A 23673-nucleotide genomic window follows, 5' to 3' on the forward strand; every position below is an offset into this window, starting at 1 on the left:
CCTCCATCTCGGCTCTTCCCAATGCCCCCCGGTCCCGCACGCCTTCCCACCTGTGGCTGCCTTTCTCTCGCCTGTCCTGCTGGGCCAGGCCCCCCACCCTGGCCCTCTAACCTGCACGCGTCCTAGCTGTGGTGGCTGTTCTGTGTCGCATGCCCCCGCTCTGCCCTCTTCCCCTGCCGGCCCCACCCCTTCCAGAAGCTGCGCGGGGGGGGATTGGGGGGCAGGGGCATCATGAACCCCTGGGGTGGAGGGGGACCGGGGGAATTATTCCCCTGTTTCCTGCTTTTACTAACGAACCTGCCATTTTTGTGTCTGGACTTTGATTTGTCTGAGGGAACAGTCGGGTTTTACTAATCTCAGTCATCTCCCTCCTTGCCTTCCCCAGAGACCTTCCTCCATTCCCCCGACCCTTGGCTTCCTTTCTACCCAGTGCCCGTCTCCCCCTTTCTCTCTCTTCTTACCCCACCCCCAGGCTGACCACCCCCCCTTCCTCTGTGCACCCTGTGTTACCCTGCCTCCTGCTACCCTCTCCCCACCCCCTGGGCCAGGGTGGCTCTAAAATAGGGACAGATACAAAAGGGATTAAGTCAGCCCTTTCCCAATAGGGGGCACCACGTGGTGGTGATTTGCGTAAAGCCATGGCGGGCAAGGTCAGATTTGTGCCCAGTCTGGAGGGGAGTTGAGGAGGGGCCCCCCCAAGTCAGGTCCTTCTAACTCTGAGGGCGAAGGCAGGTGAGCTGGCTGAACGGTCTGGCAGAAGAGGGCCCAGAGAGTGAGGAAGATGCCAGTAGCTGGTGCCCTGGCCTCTGGGGCTGGGGAGGGAAGACAGCTGAGTGGCTCAGGCTGCTGGTAGGCTGACGTATATATAGAGCGAGGGAGAGCCTCTTCCGGGGGAGCTTGGGGGCCGGGAGGGCCCTCCCCATGCACAGGAGCAGGGTCATCCCATCAGAGCTGTCTCGGAGGACTGAGATTCTGTCCACCAAAGGCCCCCGAGGCGCTGGGTTCACAGATGAGACACAGGCAAGTGAGAGCCAAGTGTGGCCCTGGGTCGCAAGGTGACTTGACATTCATTTTAACGATGGAGACGTGTCCCCTGGACTGTACTGGGATTAATAGGGTTACAGGGACACATCAGGCCAGGGGCCCGGCCTTCAGGAGCTGACTATCTAGTTGGGGTGACCAGACACAGGCTCAGGAACTAATAGTGGCCCAATTCCTGGTCTCTCAGAGCAGCCCCGGGAGTGGAGGTGGAGGGCAGGATGGAGGCCCCTTCCCCCTGCCTCCCTGTCTTACCCCCATCTCTGTGTCCCAGCCCCCTTCTGCCTGTTCTAATCTTGTCTGCATGTTTTTGTGACTAATACTTTGACCCTTCCCTTTTCCACCCAGATCTCCACTTCCTAGCCTCGGGTGGGGTGGAGGGAAGAAGAAATAAACAAGAATGACCAACCCTCCCCTCGAAACAAGACTCAAAAGCTTCAGAGTGCCCGCTTCCACAAAGACACCCCCTTACCTCTGTCCTTGACCCTAGTCCCCCCAGCACAAGATTTGATGGTTCCCAGGAGGGGGCCCCTTCGGCCCCTCCCCTCTCACTGGGAGGCTCCAGCCCAGCACGAGGGGGACTCGAGGGGCCTGTGAGGGACGTTCCCCTTGGCCCCGTTCGGCCCACGTCCCTTAGGTGTTCCTAGCACCCACTCTGCGGCCCTGCGACAGTGGAACCCTGGCGACCAGTCACTGGAAGATGGCTGGTGGCATGTGGGTATGGACTGATGTGGGGAGGACATCACGGGCTGTGATTGGATGGCCCCAATCTCCAGACTTCGCCCAAAAAGGGGGTGCTGAGGCATGTTTGGAGTGTGGGAATGGGGTTGAGCTGTGGCCTGCAGAAGCACAGCGTTAGGTTCGCCGCGAGCCAGCTTCCTGATCACCCCTGCAGGAGCCTGACCGTCCTAATCCACAGCCTTCAGAGAGTGGGGGCTTATGGTCCCCCGGCCTCGGCTCTTCCCCACAACCTGGCTGGGTGTGGGATGCTCCTACGGCTAGGCTTTTCAGGGGTTAGGTAGACATTTGCCTGGGGAGCAGGGAATCATGGAGTTCCCTGTACTTGTCACTGCCCCCCAAGGTCACTTCAGCCTTCTCCAGGCCACTACTGAGCCCCTTTCACCTCCTCAGAGCACCAGGCATGCCCCCATCCCCACCCATCTTGCTTTCTTACCTGACTTTTCAGCCCAGGGTCAAGGTAACATGAGGTTAGCCTGTCCCCCTCTGTTCCTTACTCTGGCCCCGATCATGGTGGTGGTGAATGAATCAGGCAGACTGATGAATAGGCCAATGGCTGCCCTCTCCTTGGGGGACAAGGGAGTGACTCGGAGAGTCACTGAGGAAGGGAGAGGAGTCTGAGACAGACTCAGCAAGGGGGCTAGGACCAGTTAGGGGGTGCTGGTGGGAATCAGCCCTCAAGGGTCCCCCAGGAAGTTCCAAGTCTCCCCAGGAGTATCTGGGTTCCTGTTCCTCAGGCCTTTGCTGTTGTCCACCTCCCTCCTGGCTAAGATTGAAAGGACTCCTCCACGCCCTGCAGGGAGAGCTGCAGGGGAGTCCAAGCCTCCAGAACCCCAGGAGAATGGGTGTTCTCTGCCTTGTTTATGAAAGATGCTCTGAAATCACATGGGGGTCCGGAGACCCCTTCAAGAGGAGAGAATCGAGGGCGCCATTTGCATCCTGCCCTGATGGGGCCCTTCCTGAAGCTCCCACCCCCATCCGGAGCCACTTCTTGGTGCTATTCACAGTGAGCCCTTCGAGTGCCCTTCAGGCCTCTGCCTGCCGAGCTGGGCCTTAGCCCACCCTGAAACCATCAAATCTTGTGCTGCCTCCTTCCCCCACTTCCCTCCCCCCGCCCCCACTGTTCCTCCTCTGAGACAAGCAGACATAAAAATGGGGGGGGTCCCCCTCCGCTGCTGCCCCCCGGCCCCTCCCTCGCCCAGCCCGAGGCTCTTCCCAGGGAGTTGATGCCGGTTGTCTCCTTGTCTCTCCCCCTCCCTCCCTGGGCTGGGCAGGTGACCATCTCGGTGGACGGGATCCTGACCACCACAGGCTACACGCAGGAGGATTACACCATGCTGGGCTCTGACGACTTCTTCTACATTGGCGGCAGCCCCAACACGGCGGACCTGCCGGGCTCGCCTGTCAGCAACAACTTCATGGGCTGCCTCAAGGATGTGAGTAGGGCCAGGAGGGGGCCGGGGGCATCCCGGGAACCCTGTCTGCCGTGTGATTCGGTCTGACCCGCCAGCTGCCTGGGGCCTCTGTTTCTTCAAGTCAGTGGTGGGAGATCTCCTCTCTTCAAAACCTAAGGCCCATTGACTCCGGCTTCTCCTCTCCTGGCTCCTTGAGCCCCAAAGGCCCCCATCCTCTCAGAGGACCCTCGAGGCAGCTGCGTACAGAGGCGAATGGTGGACGTGAACACTAAAGACCTGAGTTTAAGGCCCACTCACTAGCTCCATGACCTTGGCCTGGTCCCTTGACCTGTCTGACTCTTAGTTTCCTCGTCTGTAAAACGAGTGGTCAGTACCTACTTCTCAAGGCGGCTGTGAGGAGCAGATGAGAGCGTAAATGTCAACCAAACGTCAGTGGCGATTGTCCTGCGGTTATGATGAACTGCAATTCAGCAGCCCCGAGGGCCGCCGTGCTTGTGCTGGGCAGGGAGACAGGACAGAGAAATAAGTGGGGCAAGGGAGGTGCCGTTCACAGCCTCTGCTCGTGCAGTTCTAGACCAACGGTCTGGGGTGTGGAGTGGGGCCCCGGGGCTGGGTGGCAGGGGCCCATGCCGCCGGGCAGCAGTGGCCAGGCCCTAAACTGCTTCCTCTTCTTCATCCTGGACCGCCCACCCCCGCCCCTCCCTGCAGGTGGTCTATAAGAATAATGACTTCAAGCTGGAGCTCTCCCGCCTGGCAAAGGAAGGAGACCCCAAGATGAAGCTGCAGGGGGACCTGTCGTTCCGCTGTGAGGATGTGGCTGCCCTGGACCCCGTGACCTTCGAGAGCCCTGAGGCCTTTGTGGCGCTGCCCCGCTGGAGCGCCAAGCGCACCGGCTCCATCTCGCTAGACTTCCGCACCACCGAGCCCAACGGGCTGCTGCTCTTCAGCCAGGGCCGGCGGGCCGGGGCTGGGGCCGGCGGCCACAGCGCTGCCCAGCGGGCTGACTACTTTGCCATGGAGCTGTTGGACGGCTACCTCTACCTTCTGCTGGACATGGGGTCTGGGGGCATCAAGCTGCGGGCGTCCAGCCGCAAGGTCAACGACGGCGAGTGGTGCCATGTGGACTTCCAGAGGGACGGGCGCAAAGGTCAGAGGCCTCTGGACCTTCCCCTTTCCCCTGACCGCCCCCCTCCACCCACCCTGACGGCCTCTCTGGCTGTTCTCCTCCCGCCCTCCCCTGGCCCTCCCAGCCCCTCTGTTGTCCCTGTTGCGTGGTGCCTTGGTGGAAAGAATGGAGTCAGTCGGACGCGGGCACACACCTCACGCTCCCACTTCCTGCATGTGTGACTCTGGGCCGTCACTCAACCCCCTGCAGCCTCGGTTTCCTTCTTTATGAAAGGGTCATTAAACTGGGGTCCTCAGGAGGGAAAATCACGAGAACACCCGTAAAGCATTAGTGCAGTGCCTGACACAGTGCTTATCCCGTTCTCTCTCTCTTTTTAAAACATTTATTTATTTATTTATTTTTATTTATTTTTGGCCGCGTCGGGTCTTATTTGCTGTGTGCATGCTTCTCTCTAGTCGTGGCGTGTGGGCTCCAGGGTGCATGGGCTCTGTAGTTGTGGTGCACGGGCTTAGTTGCCCTGCGGCGTGTGGGATCTTAGTTCTCTGAGCGTGGATCGAACTCGCGTCCCCGGCCCTGGAAGGCAGATTCTTAACCACTGGACCACCAGGGAAGTCCCTATCTTGTTCTTTGAAAAAAACTTCCCAACTTTGCCTCCCTTCTATCTAGATTCATTCAACCTTCTTTATTAACTCACTCAAATATTTAGCAAGCGCCTACTGTGCGCCAGGCGCCGTCCAGGGTGCTGGATGGGGCAGTGGTGAGCTGGAGTCTCGGCTGTCCCGGAGCTCATGTTCCAGTGGGGAGACACAGACAGTAAACACCGCGCTCCGCGTGGTGAGGTTCTTGCACAATAAAGCAGCGGGGCGGAGGGCACTGGGGCTGGGCAGGTGCTGTTCTTGAATCTTCTGCTGCTTCTTGCCACCCCTCCCCCACTCCTCTTTTTCAGTCTTCCTTTCCCATCCTCTTCCTGTTTTCTGCCTGTTTCTCTTTACTCTTCTCCATCTTGTTGGACATAAGAGAAAGAATTGATATAAATGAGAACTGACACATTATCCAATTTAAGCTCTTATCAACGTCAGCTAAATTTTCATGCTCCCCCAGCTGCCGCCGCACGGGGCTTTCATGTCTGGGTGGAGTGAGCGTCCCCGCACACACAGGGAGGAAGGGGCTGCCATGGCTCCTGGAGGTGTTGGCCTCTCGTGGGCTTGCTTGTTTCTTCCTCTCCCTTCCTCAGGGAAATGTTGCCTTCCCCAGGCTTTGCGGTAAATGGCTTCGTCCCCTGGTTTTGTGTCATGATGGTACCAGGGAGTCTTCACAGAGCACTCGTTGCCTCCCAGGGTTTCCACACAGGGGATCTGTAACTCTCTAGGTTGGAAATCTGCTCAGGCCTTGCATAGAACCCCAGGGCCTTCCGCTCTTCTCTGTCTTCAGGAAGTGGTCTCCTTAGCCTCGCTCCATCTCCAGAGCCCACACACCAGCCCTGGCTAGTCCTTGGGTCACTTCGACCATTTCTGATGGCCCACATTTGTTCGTGTACACCAGCACGGACTTGGGACAGTCACTCCAACAAAGCTCTCTTTGACCTTCCCCATGTTTCTAAATTTGATTGTGGTAATTTATACATAACATAAAATTTACCATTTGAATCATGTTTAAGTGCACAGTTCAGTGGCATTAAGGGCATTCACCTTGTGTAACTATCCCCACCCTCCATCTCCAGAATGTTTTCATCTTCCCAGACTGAAATCCTGTCCACATAAATACTAACTCCCCGTCCCCCAGCCCGTTTACTACCATCCCACTTTCTGTCTATGAATTGCCTACTCTAGGGACCTCCTATACGTGGAATCACACAATATTTGTCCTTTTGTGTGTGGCTTATGTCACTTAGCATAACGTCCCCAGGGTTCATCCACGTTGTAGCATGTGATGGCATTTCCTTCCTTTTTCACAGCTGAATAACGTTCCATTGTATGGATAGACCACCTTTTGTTTATCCACCCATCTGTCGTGGGACACTTGGTTTGTTCCCTTTCCATGTTTTAGAGTGACCTTGAAACAAGACCTGTATTCACTTTAATTTCCTTTTGCTGAGTCTCCATTATACACCCTTTCCCCACCATAGCCTTCCTCCCCCTTCCTTCTTTCATATTCTGTTCGTCTGTGGAGAGTCCAGTTGGGTGGTGTCCGTGTCCAGGAGGCCCCACAGCGGGTGGGTGGAAGCACCTGGGGAACCTGCTACAAGTAGAAGTGTGGGTGATTGGGGGCCACATTTGGGGGGCCGGGAGGGGCAGTGGGGATCTGACACCTTGTCGGGGAGGACAAGCCAGGGACCATGGTGTTAAAATGGGGCACAGGGGAAGGGCCTCTCTGGCACAGGGAAGCGTTTGCACAGAGGAGCACGTGCTCCAGATGCGGAGCCAAGTGTGCAGAGGAGGCCCTGGTCCTGCTCCTGCAGTTCCACGCTTGGTGCCTGCACTCTGTCTCTTACCACTCCCCACCCCCGATCTCTGCCCGATCAGGCCTAGCGTGGATCAAACCATCCTTACCTCTCTTTATTAGCCCCTCTGAGATAGGCGGACTTTTTATTTTTATCTTTTAAAGAATTCTTCCAAACTTGAGAAAGGAGAGCGGAAGGAGAATGTATGGAATAAAAATTACAAACGGAATAAAGCTTCTAATGTATAGGTCTTGGTTTCTTGAGATCTCAGGAAAGGGTTTGAAGCTCGCACCTGATCCCAAATCTTTTTTCTGAGATAATCAGCCTCTCCATCCAAAGAACTCTTACAACTCAGAAGAGCCATGCTTGGTTTCCCTTTCCTGGCTGCCATCCTGTCTCACAGGCTCCAGGAGCTGATCGGCTTGACTATCTCTCCAGGTCCGGGGGTGGGAGATGTAGGTTCTGGGGTCCTGCCACCTGGGTGGTACTTTGGCTCTGGTCCTTACTCGCTGCGGCACTTTGGGCAGCTTCCCCAGTCTCTCTAAGCCTCATCTGCCATTTCAAAGTGGGATCGTAAAGGACCAATTTCATAGGGTTACCATGAGACTTAAGAGATATGATATACGTGAAGTGCTAAGTGCCTGGCATATAGTCATTAAAGCTCAATAAATGTTAGTGGGGGCAGCCCTTTGGATTCAAGCCTTTCAGCTTCCTTGGGGGTCTCTGCCTCTGACTCCTGGTCTAAGGGGCTGGCTGGGGGAAGGACATGTGAAGGATCCAGCCCTTTGGGGGTGTGTCCACCTCCTGTACATCCTCTGAGGACTTGCTCAGGTGGGAAGGAGGAGTCCGGACAGAGGCCCACTGCACACTGCAGCTGGGCTGGGGCGGGCTCACACTGGTTCCTGAACTTGGCACCTTTGTCAAGCAGTGTCTGCAGCCCAGGGCTGCCTGCGGTGTGAGGGCAGGACATCCTTTTCTGGCCTGTGGGGTCTCTCGGTCCTGCCTTCCTCACTGAAGCCCACTCTCTCTCCATCTTCAGGCTCCATCTCGGTGAATAGCCGCAGCACGCCATTCTTGGCCACCGGGGAGAGCGAGATTCTGGACCTGGAGAGCGAGCTGTACCTGGGCGGCCTACCTGAAGGCGGGCGGGTGGACCTGCCCCTGCCCCCGGAGGTGTGGACGGCGGCGCTCCGGGCTGGCTACGTGGGCTGCGTGCGGGACCTCTTCATAGATGGGCGTAGCCGAGACCTCCGGGGCCTGGCTGAGGCGCAGGCGGCTGTGGGCGTCGCCCCCTTCTGCTCCCGGGAGACGCTGAAGCAGTGTACCTCCGCTCCCTGCCGCAATGGTGGCGTCTGTCGAGAGGGCTGGAACCGCTTCGTCTGTGACTGCGTCGGGACCGGCTTTCTGGGGCGGGTCTGTGAGAGAGGTGAGGCTGGTTGTCATCCCGGGGCCCCCTGCCCATCCCTGTGTCCCTCGCAGACCAGCCCTGGGCCTGCCATCCCTGCACTGATTCTCTTGGTCTTCTCTCTCCCTCCACTGGCCTCTGCCTGTCCTCCCCCCACTTCTCCCTCCCCCCACTCCTGGGGCAGAGGCCACGGTCCTGAGCTACGATGGCTCCATGTACATGAAGATCATGCTGCCCAACGCCATGCACACGGAAGCGGAGGACGTGTCTTTGCGCTTCATGTCCCAGCGGGCCTACGGGCTCATGATGGCCACCACCTCCAGGGAGTCAGCTGACACCCTGCGCCTGGAGCTGGACGGGGGCCAGATGAAGCTCACCGTCAACCTCGGTAACCGCCCTGCCCGTGCCCCTGGCCCCTTCCCCGACCCTGCCTCTTAGCCACACCCCCTCTGTCTGGAGAAGTTGGTGGTGGTGCCAGTGAGAGATTGGTGGTGGGGAGGTGCCAGCCCTGGTCAGAGCCCCTGAGAACTTCGTCCCAGCGAGGAAGCACAGTGTAGGGCGATGCCTCGCGCTCGGCGGCACTGTGGGGAGGGGGACCCAGAATGTGTCTGGGGTGTGACAGCCACCCTCCCGGGGCGCTCCTGGGTCTCGGAGGCATCTGTTCCACGCACGCACATGTAAGGACATAGCTCATTCCTGGTTGTCGACTCATCCGCTTGCTCATACGTTGGTTCATTCATTCGTGAAGCACTTGCAGACGCCTACTGGTGCTCAGCCCAAGCTCAGTGCAGTGGCAGATCCGGAGACAGGAGGACCCAGCCCTCACACAGCCGCCCTCGTCTGCTCTGCGTTTAGAGAGCCGTGTGTGTGTGTGTGTGTGTGTGTGTGTGTGTGTGTGTGTGTGTGGTGCACAAGGGGACATGTCATCTTCCCCTTATCTGCTTTCACATGTGAGTCCCCATAGCTACCCCTGTTTTATAGGTTGTGAGATCCATCTACTGACCTGTCCAACATCAGAAAGCTATAGTGATGGTCGGGGAAGACCCCGGACTCAAACGCAGGCCATTTGCCCCGAGGTTCGGTGCTTTCCTCATTGCCTCTAACAGAGCTGGGGGGTGGAGGGGCATCAGGGGCCCTTGCCACCTGAAGGCTCGATGCCTCTGCCCCTGCCCAGAGGAGGCACGGCTCCACTTCACCTGGCAGTCCCTGGGGCATCCCTGTGGTGGGACCGTGAGACCTGTTGGACTCTCCGTGGGCTTCAGCTCTTGTGGGCAGGGTCAGAAGGAAAACTGCAGGGCTACTCACTCAGCAGATATTTATGGGACACCTTCTTAGTGCCCTTAGTATGTTCTGAACCTGGGGCTACAGTAGTGACGAAGGCGAGGTCCCACCATCATGGAGCTTTCAGTCAGGGGAACCCTGGAAGCTAGAGGGCCTAAGCTGCCCAGGCTGGGGTCACATCTGTCCCTTTCAGGCTAGCCTTTGAGCGTATAGAGGTGTAGCACCCAAGGGCCTGTCATGTGGGAAGTTCAGGCCCCTGGGGTTGCTTCTTGTGTCCTGGGCCTGGAGGAGAATTTGGGTTCTTCTGAGCAGGTTAGAATGCTCAACTGGAGAGAACACGGAGCTTTGAGCTTTAAATATTTATCTGGAGTCTATCTTAACATTGGTCTCCAGGGCATTTGGGGGACAGACTTTTGGGGACCCATTACCTCGCTAATAAATTTATACTGTGTCCTTTCCCCTTTTGGCCACCTGGCCTTTGTACTCCTAGGACAAAGATTTGCTGAGTGAGGCGGGGGTTGGAGGTGGGGAGGTGTGCAGGCGGCCAGGGCCCCGGAGGTGGGGAACTTTAGGGTTCCCTGAAGCTCAGCTTCTAACCGCAATCACAGCCTACAGAGTGGGTGGGGGGTGGGTGGTAGTGGGAAGCGGAATGGGAGACACCCTTTGGCTAGCACTCCACGGGTCTGTACAGTGGCCCCTGGCACCCCTGAAACGGTCACAGGAGGAAGGCTCCAGCCCAGGACCCCATGCATGGCCCTGCGGTTCTCAGACTGCCCAGGTTTGTGTACCCAGGGTGAGGTACCCCTTCACCCTGGCACGTGTGTGTTCTCGGTGTGGTAAGCACGTGGCTCTGTACTTGGTGGGGACACTGCAGGGGAAATCTGGGGCCTTCTATTTGCAGGGAAAGCAGATGCTTCTTCCTCATTTGGACTGTCTTAGTTTCCCTGTGAAGAAGCGTGGGTTCCTTCAGGTTCGACAGGAGGCAGCAGCCTTGGCCAGGACAGTGCCCTCTGGGGGGCCCTCGGGACCTTTCACCCTCAGGATCTACCCTCTCCTTCCCATGGATATGCTTTTCTGTCTGTGTCACATAAGTATTTAGAAGTTAAGGAACAAGGTGGCCAGCAGGACAGTCCTCCCACATCTCTCGCTGCCTGCTGTGCCCGCCTCCATCCACAGAGATGCCATCTCTAACAGCTCATGACAAGCCGTGACCAAATGCTTGTTGCAGACACATCTGTCCACAGACACCAAGTGATGTGTGTACAGGGAGGTGTGTGACCTCTCTGTGAACCACACAAACACACACACCCAGCCACCAGCCTCAGGCTATGATGGGAAGAGCACTGGGCCTGGGGCCAGAAGATCTGGGTTCTAGCCCTGGTCTCCTAGACTGCTGGGTAAGTCATTTCCCCTCTCTGAGCCTCTGTTTTTTTGTCTGTAAAGTGGGGACAAGGATCCTCACTCTGCTTCCTTTCTGTGGTGGTTTTGAGGCTCAAATGGAATAGTGGGAGTGAGGACGTCATATAGATGCAAGACACACACATAAAGACAGACCCAGCCGACTGCAAGGGAAATCGTACTGGGACAGGGACCTAAGCTTAGAGCCAGGCCTGGGATTTGCTTCCACATTGCATGACCCAAGCTGGCCCCACCTCAGGAGCCCCATTCTGATCCCCATCCTGCTTGCTACCCAGGGCCTGCTCCACTGAGGCCCTGGTCCTGGTCCGGACTTGCTGCTGGAGGATGGAGAGGAGCCCAGCGGGCTTGGTCTTTGGCCTCGTGGTCCCATCCTGTAGTGAGGGAAGCCAGGCTCCCACAGGCAGCTGCACAGCATGTCAGGGGCTCACTGGAATGACGCAGACTTGGTCCTGAAGAGAGTGGAGCTGCCCCTGGCCATGTGGCGGGAGGAGGCGCTCAGTGCCAGCCTCAGGCGCCTGGGTGTTTGCTGGGCTGGAGAGGGCCGAGAAGGCCTGAGGCTGCTGCCTCCATCCAGGCAGAGGTGCCAGAGAAGCCGGTTGTGCCTCCTGCCCCGGCCTCCACCACATCTGCCGACACTGAGCCAGTTCCAGGAGCTCTGTTATCTACAGGCCCTGAGCAGGGTGGTTGGTCTCTGTCCCTAGAGGACTGTAGGATCCCTGGGTTCTTCACCCTGTTCCAGTGTGACCTGGCTTCCTGGGTTCCTTCTACCTTGGGCGTGGCCTCTGGGGCCAGTGCCCAGCCTGGCCTGCCCCTCATCACCCCCCTGGAGTTGCCTTTCTCCAGGTGTGCCCGTCGGCAATCCCAGTTCCTAGTGAGGATGACATGAATGGCGCATTGTAACTGAAGAATCTCCAAGCTGGAGGGGCCCTCAGAAGGCACCTCCTTCAGCCCCGCCCCCGTGGGTGCATCCTCTGTGCCTGCCCCCACCAACGGGAGGCTCTCCACCTCTGTTCAGAGGCCTTCCGTGTCAGGAGCGTCCCATCTCTGAGATGGCCACCTCAGTGCTTCTCATCACTGGGTTCTTCCCTGGTGGCAGCTCCCCTTTCTGAAACTCCTACTTGTGGACCTAGTTCTGCCCTCTCAAGCTGTACGGAGCAAGCCTGACTCTCATTTGTGTTGTAAGCCAGGCTAAATGCACATTACATTCCAAAGCCCTTTAATCTCTGGGACCATGGGACGGTACCTTGTTCCCATGGGGGGCTGTTCAGTAGGTCTTGAGCTCCTTCTGAGGCTGGGCTGCTGGGGAGATGGCTGTGAAGGAGGGCTGCGCCGGAGTGCATGCTGCCACTGCGGTGTCACCTCCAAGACTCCAGCCAGCGGGCTCCTGAGGCTTCTTGCATTGGAGCCTTTGTTCTCTCTCCCCCACCTCCAGTCCTCGGGGCCTGGGTGGGGGCAGGTGGGTTGCAGAAAGAGAAGCCTGGCTTCTTTTCCTGAGCTCCTTTCCATGCAGATGACTTTTTCCCACCAGTCATATCACACATTCATACCATCACCCTGGTCTCCATGTCCTGCCAGGACCTTGGTGGGTCTCTGCAGACCAATCGCTTCTGTCCATTTGCTGAACTTGAGGCGTAGGTTACTAGTCAACAGGTTAGCAGTTAAAGCTCCCTGAGCTGCACTCTGGGTGGGTGTGGGCACCAGAGGGCAGTTTCTCCCACTTACTCGCAATTCCTGGCTTTCCCCTGGGATGGTGCTGGCTGCTTCCTGGGGGCCCATCTTCAAGGGGAGTTGGCTCCCCTCAAGCCCCACTGGAGTAGGGGCTCCTGTGGGTGGGGTCACTGCAAGGGGGTGGGCCTGGAGCTGACACCTCTTCTCTGGACAGATGGACCCCCCCCCTTCCTGGTGCTCCCCTGCTGGGGAGGGGAAGAACTGTGCTCATCTCTAGGTCTCTTCTCCAACAGGGGATCGGCCTGCCTTTCCAGCCCCCTTTTTTCTTTTTTGGACCCTTCATTGGTGAAGACTCTGCTGGCCCTGAGAGAGCCCCCGTGACCTGACTCCAGGCCTGGCACCCCTGCCCTCACCTCGACATCCTCCCCTTCCCCCTCTGTCCAGCTCCTCCCTCCCTCTGCTCGCCCTTTCTTCCTCTTTTCTCTCTGCATCCTCTCCACCTCCTTCCTCTCCCTATGACTTCTGACTTGCCCCTGTATCTGCCCCTTGACCTCCCTCTGCCTCTCCCTCGGTGCCAGGCTGTGGCTCAAGGTCCCGGCTGCTCCCCCCACTCTTCTGCTGCGGTTGACAACGCGTGTGGGGCTCAGCTGTACTGCCCGAGGGGCCCATGCCCCCAGAGCCACAGGGGAATCTTTCACCTCCGCTGCAGGAACCTTCAGGGCCCAGGGGATGCCAGGTGCCCCCACCCCTCTTTGTCTCCTGGGCCTTGTGGGCAGGGCCTGTTCCGGGAGGAGCCACAGGATGGCAGGATATTGCTGTTAAGAGAGGCCTGGAACTTGCCCCTGTCTGAGAGGCAAGGGCCAGCCCAGTGGACACCTTTTCTTTCTCCCAGCTTAGGATCCTCTTGTTCAAGCCCCTCAGCTCACAGGGAGGGGAGCTGAGGCTCGGAGAGAAGAGGTTTGCCCGCAGTCACATGATGAGATTAGGACCCAGCGTTTCTGCCTCTTCCTGCAGGACCTTCTGCAGCCCCAAGCTGTCTGGGTCTGATGGAACAGGACAGGCGTCCAAAGAGCCCTAAGCCCCAATTGCACAGGACTCTAGTGCTCTATTTCCTCGGCAAGGCTGGCTGACTCACATGGGGTGGGTAATGTATCCCACCAGGGGTGTGGCCAGAGGCGCCGGGGCTCTGTGTAGACAGTGTGCTTTCTGAGCACACGGGGCCCTCCCAGCCTGGAGTTGCAGGATAGAAATGCTGGGGCTGGGGAGGGGGCAGGAGACTTTGCTTATGGTAACTTCTTGTCCCTGACGTCCTCAGGAGTCATACAATGGGGGCCTCGGTGTCTTCACCTGTGAGCCCCTGGCCCTTCCCTAGGAAAATGGATTAATACTAGTTCCTGTTCAGGGTGAAGGACCATCCTGGTCCCCAAGGACAGCCTGGCATCCTCCACGTTAGGAAGGGTAGCAAGAAGGTTCCTGTAGGGGTGGTGCTAGCCCCCTGGGACTTTGGGAGGTGTGTGGCCACGGGAAGGGGGCCCTGGGGCAGACTCCTCCATTTAGCTCAGAGCCCAGAGGACACGGGGTGATGTGTCACAGCCTGGGCTCTGAGCAGGGAGTTGTCCCAGAGCAGGGGGTGCAGGGGCTCTGGCCCTCCCCACCCGTCTCCCTCTCAGAGATGGGGAGATGTCGGGTTGGTCAAGCCCTCAGCCCCCCTCACTGATCCCCTGTACGACTGGGATTCCCAAGGTGCCCATCTCCCTCAGACATGAGAGGCCTGGGCCCCTCTAAGAAGGGAGATGTAAACCTTCTTCCCGTCACCTGGCTGCCCCGCCTCCCAGCTCTGGAGAGGGTTGGAGCCCTCTTGGGGGAAGGAGGGAGAGGGGTCCAACTGAGGAGGGGGAGAAGGCACCTCAGCACGCGTGGTCCCCAGAAAGTGGCCCTGGGGGGAACCCCCGCCCGCAGACACCCCTCCCTGTGAAGGATGTAAAAAAAAAAAAAAAACAAACAAAAAAACTTGTTCTGCCTTTTTGTCTCCCCTCCCCCTCTGCCCGCCCCATGGCCCCCCCAGACTGCCTGCGCGTCGGCTGCGCACCCAGTAAGTGGCTTCCCTCTTCTTCTGCAGAGCCCCAAGGGGCCTGGGATTCTGGACTCTGGGATTTGGGGAGGGATGGTGGGGGGAGGAGAAGGCTTCATGGCTAGATTGTGTGGGGCTTGGGCAGTGGGTGTGGAGAGGGGAGCTGGAGTGGTGGGGGTGAGGGTGGTACGGCCGTGGAGGGCAGGATGAGCCCGAGGAAGCTGACCTAGGGGCAGCTGGTGGAGGGTCTGAGAAGATAGGCCCAGAAACCTCAAGTCACCTCACATCCTCTGGAGGGTGGGGCAAAGGCTCGGTGGCGCGCCTACCGCGGGATGGCCGGAGGGAGCCAGAGAGGGGCTGGGACATCCTGCTGCATCTCCAGAGGTGGCCACAAGGGGGAGGGCGGGGCACACAGGAAAGAAGATGAGGGCGGGAGGTGAGCAGGAGGTGAGCTTGGCCAGGGCTTCAAAGCTCAGCCTCCCACAGCCCCTGTTTGGGGTGGGGGGTGACATTCTGCCAAATGGGGGCTCTTTCAGAGGTGACAGCGAGGCTCGCAGCAGGGGTGAGATGGGGAGCGGGTGTGGACAATTCTGAGCATCCCAGTGTGCCTGGATTCCATGCTCTGTCTCTGAGAGTGTTTCTGCATGGTGTGCCCTGAGGTCACGTAAGAGAGCACAGGGACATGGCAGCCACAGGCAGAGTGGGTGTGTATGTACCGTGGCTCTGGTGTGTGTTTGGCACGTGTGTGCGCATGCGTGGTGAACCCTGTCCCTTCTGGCAGTAGCACTGGGAGGCCCAGGTGTAACCTGGGGGTGCTGCAAATGGACTGCATCACCATTCTAAAGCTGCATGTTTTTAGTCTTGGGAGTGGTTAATCCAGGTCCTGAATAGATGGCCCTAATTCCTAAGAAACATTCTGCTCTCCGGCCAGGCTGGATGTGCTGTGTATATGATTGCGTGTCTGGGTGTGTGGAATTAACCAGACATGTGCAGAAAGGTCACGTTGGAATCCTCTGGATGGGGGAGCTGTGTGTCTGTGTGTTTCCACTGCCAGCAGTGAGTCTGTGGGTGCACATTCACATTTGGGTGCGTGGTAAGGCTCAGTATTTTTGAAAGTTTTAGGCCTATGTATATATGCTGGGACTAGCTGCTGGCTACACACACTGACGACTGAAGGTCCTTAGGAGATGTGGGGAGGAGTATGTTGGTGCAGGTGTGAGTCTCTGCGTGCAGAGTCTTAGGGCATAGCTCCAGAGGCACCGCGCCATTCACACCGTATTCTTTTTGAACAGCACCCTTGGGAGTTGCGCGAAGTGTGGCAATACTGAGCATGTCTGTGTTTATGACTGGGTGTGTAAAAACTCTGTGTGTGTGGGTGTGTGTACCTGTGTGCATGAGTGTGTGCAGTGGTGAGGCTCTGTGTGCCCAGGGTGGTACATGAAGCCATATGCGAGCGGGTGGAGGTGCCATGCTCACTCCCCCCTTGGTGCCGCAGGTAAAGGCCCCGAGACGCTCTTTGCGGGGCACAAGCTCAATGACAATGAGTGGCACACGGTGCGGGTGGTGCGGCGTGGCAAGAGCCTGCAGCTGTCAGTGGACAACGTGACCGTGGAGGGTAGGTGGTCTGCGGCCCCATTCTTGGTGACCACTACCTGGGGCAGCATTCTGGCAAGCTGCCAGTGCCATTGATAGATCATGGGCTCCTGGACCCCAGGGACCATTTCAACTCCCCGCAGGCAGCTTTGCCCCCACAAGCCTGTCAGCCCTGGCCTAAAGAGTCCCACAACTCCCCCAGACCCAGGAGCTGTGCTTGCTGCCAGCACCTACCTGCGAGTGTTTGCCAATGTCTCTCCCATGTGGCCCTTGAGTGGAGGGGAGGCTCCTGGGGACCCAATGATCCTACGATCTGGGCTCCAAAGCCACGTCCCCATCTCTGTCTCCTGTCCCGAGCAGGACAGATGGCAGGAGCTCACACGCGGCTGGAGTTCCACAACATTGAGACGGGCATCATGACGGAGCGGCGTTTCATCTCTGTGGTGCCCTCCAACTTCATCGGGCACCTGAGCGGGCTGGTGTTCAATGGCCAGCCCTACATGGACCAGTGCAAGGACGGCGACATCACCTACTGCGAGCTCAATGCTCGCTTTGGCCTGCGTGCCATCGTGGCTGACCCTGTCACCTTCAAGAGTCGCAGCAGTTACCTGGCACTCGCCACGCTCCAAGCCTATGCCTCCATGCACCTCTTCTTCCAGTTCAAGACTACAGCCCCCGACGGGCTCCTCCTGTTCAACTCGGGCAACGGCAACGACTTCATTGTCATCGAGCTGGTCAAGGGGTGAGGTGCTGGGCACTACACCGCTGTCAAGGATGTGGTTCCCCCCTCCCCCGCCGCCGTGACCAAGATGCAGCTCCCCCAGCCACTGGCTGAGATGTCCAATCCCCCCAGAGCACAGGTCAAGGTTCAGGTCCGCCCTCCACCAGCCAAGATGGAGAAGCAGCACCCTGTCTTCCACCCTGGTGACCCCTCCCCATTACTTCCTTGCCAGGGATTTCCCAGTCACATCTGTCCTCCATTCGCTGTCCTGGCTCAGGCAGAAGACAGGGCTGTGTCCCTCTGGCCTCTCTTGCCTGAGAGGTCCCCGCCCTAGAGCAGCTCCGTCCCTGCCCCCAGAGGACCCTGCTGCCCTCACAGATCTCTCCCCCCACCAGCTTCTCTTCTGAGCCTGCCCCCGGAGCCAGGTCCTCTGTGGCCTTCCCTGCCCGCATCCGCCCATGATGGGACCTCACACCAGAGTCCTCGTGTCGTTGGCTTGGGTCCCTCCACTATGAGGTCTTCCTCTCCACCGCCTCTGCTTACAGCTCCCAGCCCCACCGCAGCCGTAGCTCCTCCTTTCCCCGCCTTCCCAGCGTCGGCCCCACCTTGACCCAGTGTCTCCTCCCTACTGTGGGGCAGGTACATCCACTACGTGTTTGACCTGGGGAATGGCCCGTCCTTGATGAAGGGGAACTCAGACAAACCAGTCAATGACAACCAGTGGCACGACGTGGTGGTGTCCAGGGACCCCGGCAATGTGCACACGCTCCAGGTTGACTCCCGCACCGTCACTCAGCACTCCAACGGTGCCCGAAACCTCGATCTCAAAGGTGGGGCCTGGGGCCTCTGCAGCCGGCCTGGCCCTACCCCAGATGCCCCCTCGGCCCCAGCAAGGTCACCCCTGACCTGGGATGCTCTTTCACGCGCGTGATTCTCCCCCGCCCCCACCCCCATGGTTTCCCTCGCTCTTTCCTGTTCTCCACTGTGTCCGGCCTGACACCTTCCCGTCAAAGTTCTGCTCGGCCCCCCTGCGAGGCTGCCCTCTCAACACTGAAAGCCTGGTTGCAGGTTGTGTCTGTCTCATGGGGAGCTTGGTGGCCTCATTCTGGAGCTAGGAGTAGGCAGCTGGGCCTTCTGAAGACCTCTTGGCCCTCCAGGGTTGAGAAGTCTGCCTTGGTTGGGGGCTGGAGAGAGAATAGTGTCCTGGCAGATGCCTCCCTGCTGGGGTAGGAGGGGGCAGTGGTGTGGGGAGGAAGGAGGGACAATCTCCGGGTCCCCACAGGCTGCCCTGGTCATAGCCCTTGGGCACTGGCTGGACTAGGTCTGGGAACTTGTTTGGACTCAGGGCCTCCCTGGTGGGCTCAGCGTCATACCAGGGACCTACATTCCCCAGGGTCTCTTCAGTAGCTAATGAAACAGTCATTGCCTGCCCCCAGAATGGGTGGGTGAGAGAGGAGGGAAGAGGAGGATGAGCTTAGAGACCGGGGTTTTGGAACAGGAGTGAGGACAAGGCCTGCGGCTTCTCCAGAGCCCACTGGGGTAATGTGAGCGACCCTCACACGCCCAAAGCAGCCCTCAGTCCCTTAGGGACCCCTGGTGTCAGTGAGACTCGGACTGTCCGAGCTGGGGGAGGGTCCTTAGAGACTATTCATCCCCCTCTTGGAGAGACAGAAATGGAAGCTTCAAGAAGCTACACGGTTTGCCCAAGGTCACAAAGTGAGCAGGCCGCAGAGTTGGAACCAGAAGCTTTGGTCAGATCCAGGGCCCGACGAATGGCACAGTGCTGTCAATTCTCCCTGATGCCAGAAGGGGGCGATGTGTCTTGGATAATCCTCAGTGGCAGCAAACCCAGGGTGGTCTGGGCTGGTCTTGCATTGCACTGAGTTCAGGGCAAGGGCAGCAGGGTTGACCCATGTCTTGTTGGAGCTCTGCTGTGGGCCAGCCATGATTTCCAGGGAGTTAGGGTCTTTGTGGCCAGGCAGTGATGTGTCCCCGAGGAGAACTTCCTGGTGTCACCCAGAGTCCCCAGGCCAAGCCCTAGTTGTTGTTGGAAGGTGCTGGGCTTAGAACCCCCAGGAGACAACTCAGAGTCGGGAGAGGCTGGCAGAGGCCTGAAGGAGTTCTGGGGATGGGAGACTTCGGAAGGGAAGGAGCGGGGGTGGAGGGGATCGGGCTGCACATCTATGAAAGGCCCTGATTACAGGCCGGAACTGGAATCAGATGTGTGGGGGAGAGCACGGAGCAGGTTCCTCCAGCTGCTCCCCCCTTCCCGGGCATCTGGGCTTCTCTGGGAGGGGAGCAGACAGATGGCAAAGTGGAGAAGGAAGAAAGAAGAGTGGGGGGGGGGCATCTGCGGGCTGCTGCATCTCTGAGAGGAAACTGGGAGTCCAGGATGGGACACTGTGGGGCTGCAGGACCTGACAGCTGGATGCCGATGTCCTGGGAGGGCAATGGGGACCTGGGGAGCGGGGTGCCGAGGTTTTGATCCCACTCCCTTTGCAGGGGAGTTGTACATTGGCGGTCTGAGCAAGAATATGTTCAACAACCTCCCCAAACTGGTGGCCTCCCGGGATGGCTTTCAGGGCTGCCTGGCCTCGGTGGACCTCAACGGGCGCCTCCCCGACCTCATCGCTGATGCCCTGCACCGCATCGGGCAGGTGGAGAGGGGCTGTGACGGTGAGTGTGGGGCACAGAAGTCAGGTGTGACTCTGCACGCTGCAGGGGGGCCAGCGGTAGAGGCAGACCAGGGCCGCTGAGTGGCCTTCCTCTCAGGCCTCGCAGGAGCTGCCACTCTGGGGCAGTGTATGGGGGAGTCAGGGGGGTCACCTGCCCTCCCTGTTGCCTCCCACCCTGGCTACTTATCACAGTTCCAGGCCAAGACTAGCAGTCCTTGAGCTCCTCTCCATCCCCCTCCCACCCCCATCAGTTCTTGGCCCTTTCTGCCCAGCAGAACGGAGAGCAAGACCTCTTGGCCTGGCCCCGAAGCTTCCATACCTCCTGAGGCTGGAGGGGGCTTGGCTGAGCAGGGGGTGTTCCTTCCTCCTGCCTCTTCCAGGCCCCAGCACCACCTGCACCGAAGAGTCTTGTGCCAACCAGGGCGTCTGCCTACAGCAGTGGGATGGCTTCACCTGCGACTGCACCATGACCTCCTACAGAGGCCCCGTCTGCAACGACCGTGAGTGCAGGACTGGGAGAGTTCGGGGTGCTGGGGGGAGATCCTGGCCCGTTCCCGGCCCCAGGGATGCTCCGGAGGAGGGAGGGTCTCTGAGAGCCGTGCTGCTTGCTTCCTTCTCATCCCTTCTCGTCACGAGAGACCCAGGGAGCTGCTGGCTGCTGTCCTCTCCCGGAGTCCCCTCTCGGGCCTGTGTAGGATGGCTGCTGCCTGCATGTCTGGGGCAAATCGTTGATAGACGGCCTCTCCTCTTCCTTCTGAGCTGGTGGGACACCGCTCCCTTCACCCCTCACCAAGGGCGTCAGCCTCTGTCGCTCTCCCCATGCGATTCTGGCGATGGTCTCACAGATCGTAGCTCACACATACACACTGTTGCACGGGGTGGGGGGGCGGGAATTGTCGACCTGCACCCCCTTTCCTCTGGTGCCCTCAGAAACGTGCAGTGGAAGCCTGGGATTTCCTGCCCAGAGTAGGCCCACGCCCCAGAGGACGGGCTCAGGAGGGCAGGCCTCTGGAGCTGGCTTCCCAGGAAGCCAGCTGTGGTACAGTTCCCTGGTTTTCCACCCAGCTGCAGGGTGTCCCTTGGAGCCACAAGAACACTCCCTAGTGTCCTCACCTGGTTCTTCTCCCTCCCTGGCTGGGTATCTGCTGCCAGCTCGCATATTGTTTGAGGCCCCTTCCCAGAGAGGGCAGCTTCAGCAGCAGTTTCCAGTCCCTAGTGGTTGGTGGCCAGCAGCTGGTTGAGCTTGGCAGACGGAGGGCAGTGGGGCAAGAGTGGGGGAGAGCCAACCTCGTGCTTGCGGGGGGCGGGCTGGGGAGCACCCAGCCTCTTCAGGTGTCATTTGAGTGGTCTTCCTTGGGGTAGCCCTGCTGAGACCAGGGACATGAAGAGTCAGCTGCCTGGGAAAAACACCCAGACACACACAGACATACAGACACACACACAAAGGAGGATAGGGCTTCTCCATTTTACAAACATGGACGCTGAGGCCTGGAGGGGTGGGTGGATTTCTGGAGGAGTGAACGGTAGATCTGGGCTGAGAATGGGGGTCAGGGCCTTTGCCTCTGTGCTACACTGCAGAGCCTTGGTCATCCGGGCAGAGTCCTGAGTTTCTCATGGGATAGATAACCTACTGGTTTCAGGGATTGGGCTCTTGCGTGGGTCTTGATTTTTTCTTCTACTTTGTAAGAATGCCCACCAATCTCCCTCAGCGCTTTCCTGGTGCTCTCAGGCAGGCCTGTCCTTCGGTACCTCCACATCCCCTCCTGTCCCCCAGGATTTTTCTTGTCCGACCTGCCACTCTCTGTACCTTCCAGCCCCCAGACAATGGCCAGCTCAGGGGCGCTCCAGTCCTGGCTGCCGGGGAATAAAGACGGGGCTGGGCCTCGTCCTCTCCAGCTCACTCAGCTTTGCACGGGTGATCTGGGGATGGTGGTAACTTTGCTGTTTAACAGTAACATTCCCCACTGATTGTTTCGTGTTTTGCAGCTTGCAAAGCCCTTTTAATTTGTCCTCAGAGAAGGCAGTAGGATGGAGACCAACCATCCGATTTAGGTGCTGAGGACGTTGAAGCCTCAGTAAGAGGCAGCTCCCTGCCCTAAATCACAGGGTGCTAGAACCTAGGCGTCCCTAAAGCTTGCTGCCCCTGCTGCTCATTTAGTCCCTGGGTGGGGGGGGGGGGGTGGCGGAGGTGGAGACGGTGCCGACGGTGGGCATGGCTGGCCCGGGCTGCAGGGCATCAGGACCGAGAAGAGCTGCTGCCCGTCATCACTATTACACTCCCACACGATGGAGCTTTCTGGAAGGGAGTGTAGAGAGGGATGGTGGTTTAGGGAGTCAATCCATCTTTCAGCAGGGGTGGGAAGGGAGCTTGGAGCAACTTCTCTGGGGGCAGGTGGGAGGCAGGGAGAGTTGGGGCTGGGCACGTCTTGGGAAGTGTCACTGTCCCCGATCACTGGTCTGTGTGTCTGGTGGCAGAGCCTGAGCAAAGCCATGGAGGTAAGGACAAGGTGGTTGCAATCTGGGAGCCTCCAAATCCTGGGCCTGGGTTACCTCTGAGATCTCTGGCCCCAAAGGTTGAGGCAGGAATCTTGGGTCAAGCCACAACCCCCTTTTCTCTTGAAGCTGTGCCTCCTCCCGCTTCTCCAGGCTTGGCTGTTTCATGTTCGTGCTGTCTCTCTGTGGCGGGTCTTGAGGATCCACTGATGCACAACTGTCAAGCAGGAACTTGGCCCAGAGGCCTGTTTGCTTCACCCCCAAGTGTGAAGGCCCTGGAGGCACCACTGGGCACTAAGGGCCCTTGTGCCTGAAGAGAGGGAGGCAGGTGGGAATGGCCCAGGTGTCCTTAGAAGGTTGGGCCTGGGGTATGGGGCTGTCTGGTGGTAAAGAGACTGGAATGAGGAGGAGTCCGACCTTCAGGACACCCTTTCCCCTTGTGTGGCCTCAGTTTCTCCATCTGGGATATGGGCATTACACCTGGGGCTGAAGGTACCTCTGTGAGGCTCAGGAGTCTGCCCTGGGAAGGCAGGAGAGAGATCAGAGGGAGAGAAGTCATCTCCAGGATGGGAGAGAGGAAAGCGGAGAGAGAATGAAAAAGAGAATATGAAATGAGAGAGGAAGGAAGCTGGAAGGAGGCATGCTTCCTGGCAGGGCCTGAGGTCAGGACAGCTCCCCTTGGCAGCTCAGTCTCCCAGAGCCTGTCTCTGGCTCGCCAGCGCAGTCACTTCTTCCCCATCTCTGCCCCTCTGTGTGCTTCTCATCTCTCCACTTGCTCCGTGGCCTCTATTGATCTCTTGCACATCTCTGTCTCTCCCTTCTTTTTTACCCTCTGTGTCTCCCCCTCGATCCCCAGCGTCACCCCCTCCAGCTCTCCACTTCCCACTCACTGGTATTGATTGGCCTCTAGGCGGTTTCCCTTCCTCTCCTCTTGCCACCGGCTCCTCCCTCCCTCCCTCCCTCCCTCCCTCCGGGACCATACATTTTCTGCCTGCTCAGAGCTATGTCAGTCTCTACCTCAGCGCCAGGGCCAAGAGCGTGCACGGGATGAGAAGGCAGGAGGACAAGGTTTTGGGGGCCCCAGCCCTGCTCCCCAGCCTGCAATCTCTCCTCCCTCATGGGGCCACGCACCACCTGGAAACTTCCTCCCGGGTGCCTCTGAGGACCCCTTTCTTCCCTTCTGAAGGGCTGGGGGCCAAATGGGGCCCTGGCATCTAGCAGGGCTGGGGAGGTGGCAGCTGCGGCAGAGGAGCTGTCCCAGGTTCTGACTGCACCCAGGACCTGGGTGCAGAACTTGTGGGGCTCCTGGTAGCAGTTTTTGCTCCAAAACGGAATTCAGAATCAATAAGCAGGAGCCAGCCCCTCCCTCCCCTTTCGCACCCCCTTCCTTTTGCCCTTTCTTCACCACCTCTCCTTCTCACTCTATGACACTCCTTCTTTGCCTCCCTCCAGGTCCCATCTCTACCTCCCTCCCTCTCTACCTTCAGCATCTCCCCCGCCCCGTCCCCCCGCCTCCCGGCCCCATGCAGAGGTGGCATCCAGATGAAGGGAAGAAAGCCTCCCTGCACTTACCTCTTGGCCTGTGACACG

General features: G+C 58.7%; 1 protein-coding gene across 12 annotated transcripts in view; it reads left to right on the top strand.

The window, feature by feature from the left end:
- Window positions 1-23673, top strand: part of NRXN2 (neurexin 2) — a gene marked incomplete at its 5' end in the record, with an annotated part of 99938 nt that overhangs the window by 37717 nt on the left and 38548 nt on the right. For 7 of the 12 annotated variants that reach the window (XM_079708407.1, XM_079708416.1, XM_079708414.1 and 4 more), the window contains 10 exons: window positions 3051-3212; window positions 3900-4338; window positions 7797-8183; window positions 8347-8550; window positions 14596-14622; window positions 16097-16216; window positions 16555-16936; window positions 17555-17745; window positions 19418-19591; window positions 19971-20090. In XM_079708407.1, the coding sequence (XP_079564533.1) occupies window positions 3051-3212; window positions 3900-4338; window positions 7797-8183; window positions 8347-8550; window positions 14596-14622; window positions 16097-16216; window positions 16555-16936; window positions 17555-17745; window positions 19418-19591; window positions 19971-20090 (2206 nt within the window). Of the gene's footprint in view, window positions 1-3050; window positions 3213-3899; window positions 4339-7796; window positions 8184-8346; window positions 8551-14595; window positions 14623-16096; window positions 16217-16551; window positions 16937-17554; window positions 17746-19417; window positions 19592-19970; window positions 20091-23673 lie in introns of all 12 variants that reach the window. The other 5 variants (XM_079708421.1, XM_079708409.1, XM_079708408.1 and 2 more) reach the window with 2 other exon arrangements.

Source organism: Hyperoodon ampullatus, assembly GCF_949752795.1.
Source record: "Hyperoodon ampullatus genome assembly, chromosome: 7".
NCBI lineage: Eukaryota > Metazoa > Chordata > Mammalia > Artiodactyla > Ziphiidae > Hyperoodon > Hyperoodon ampullatus.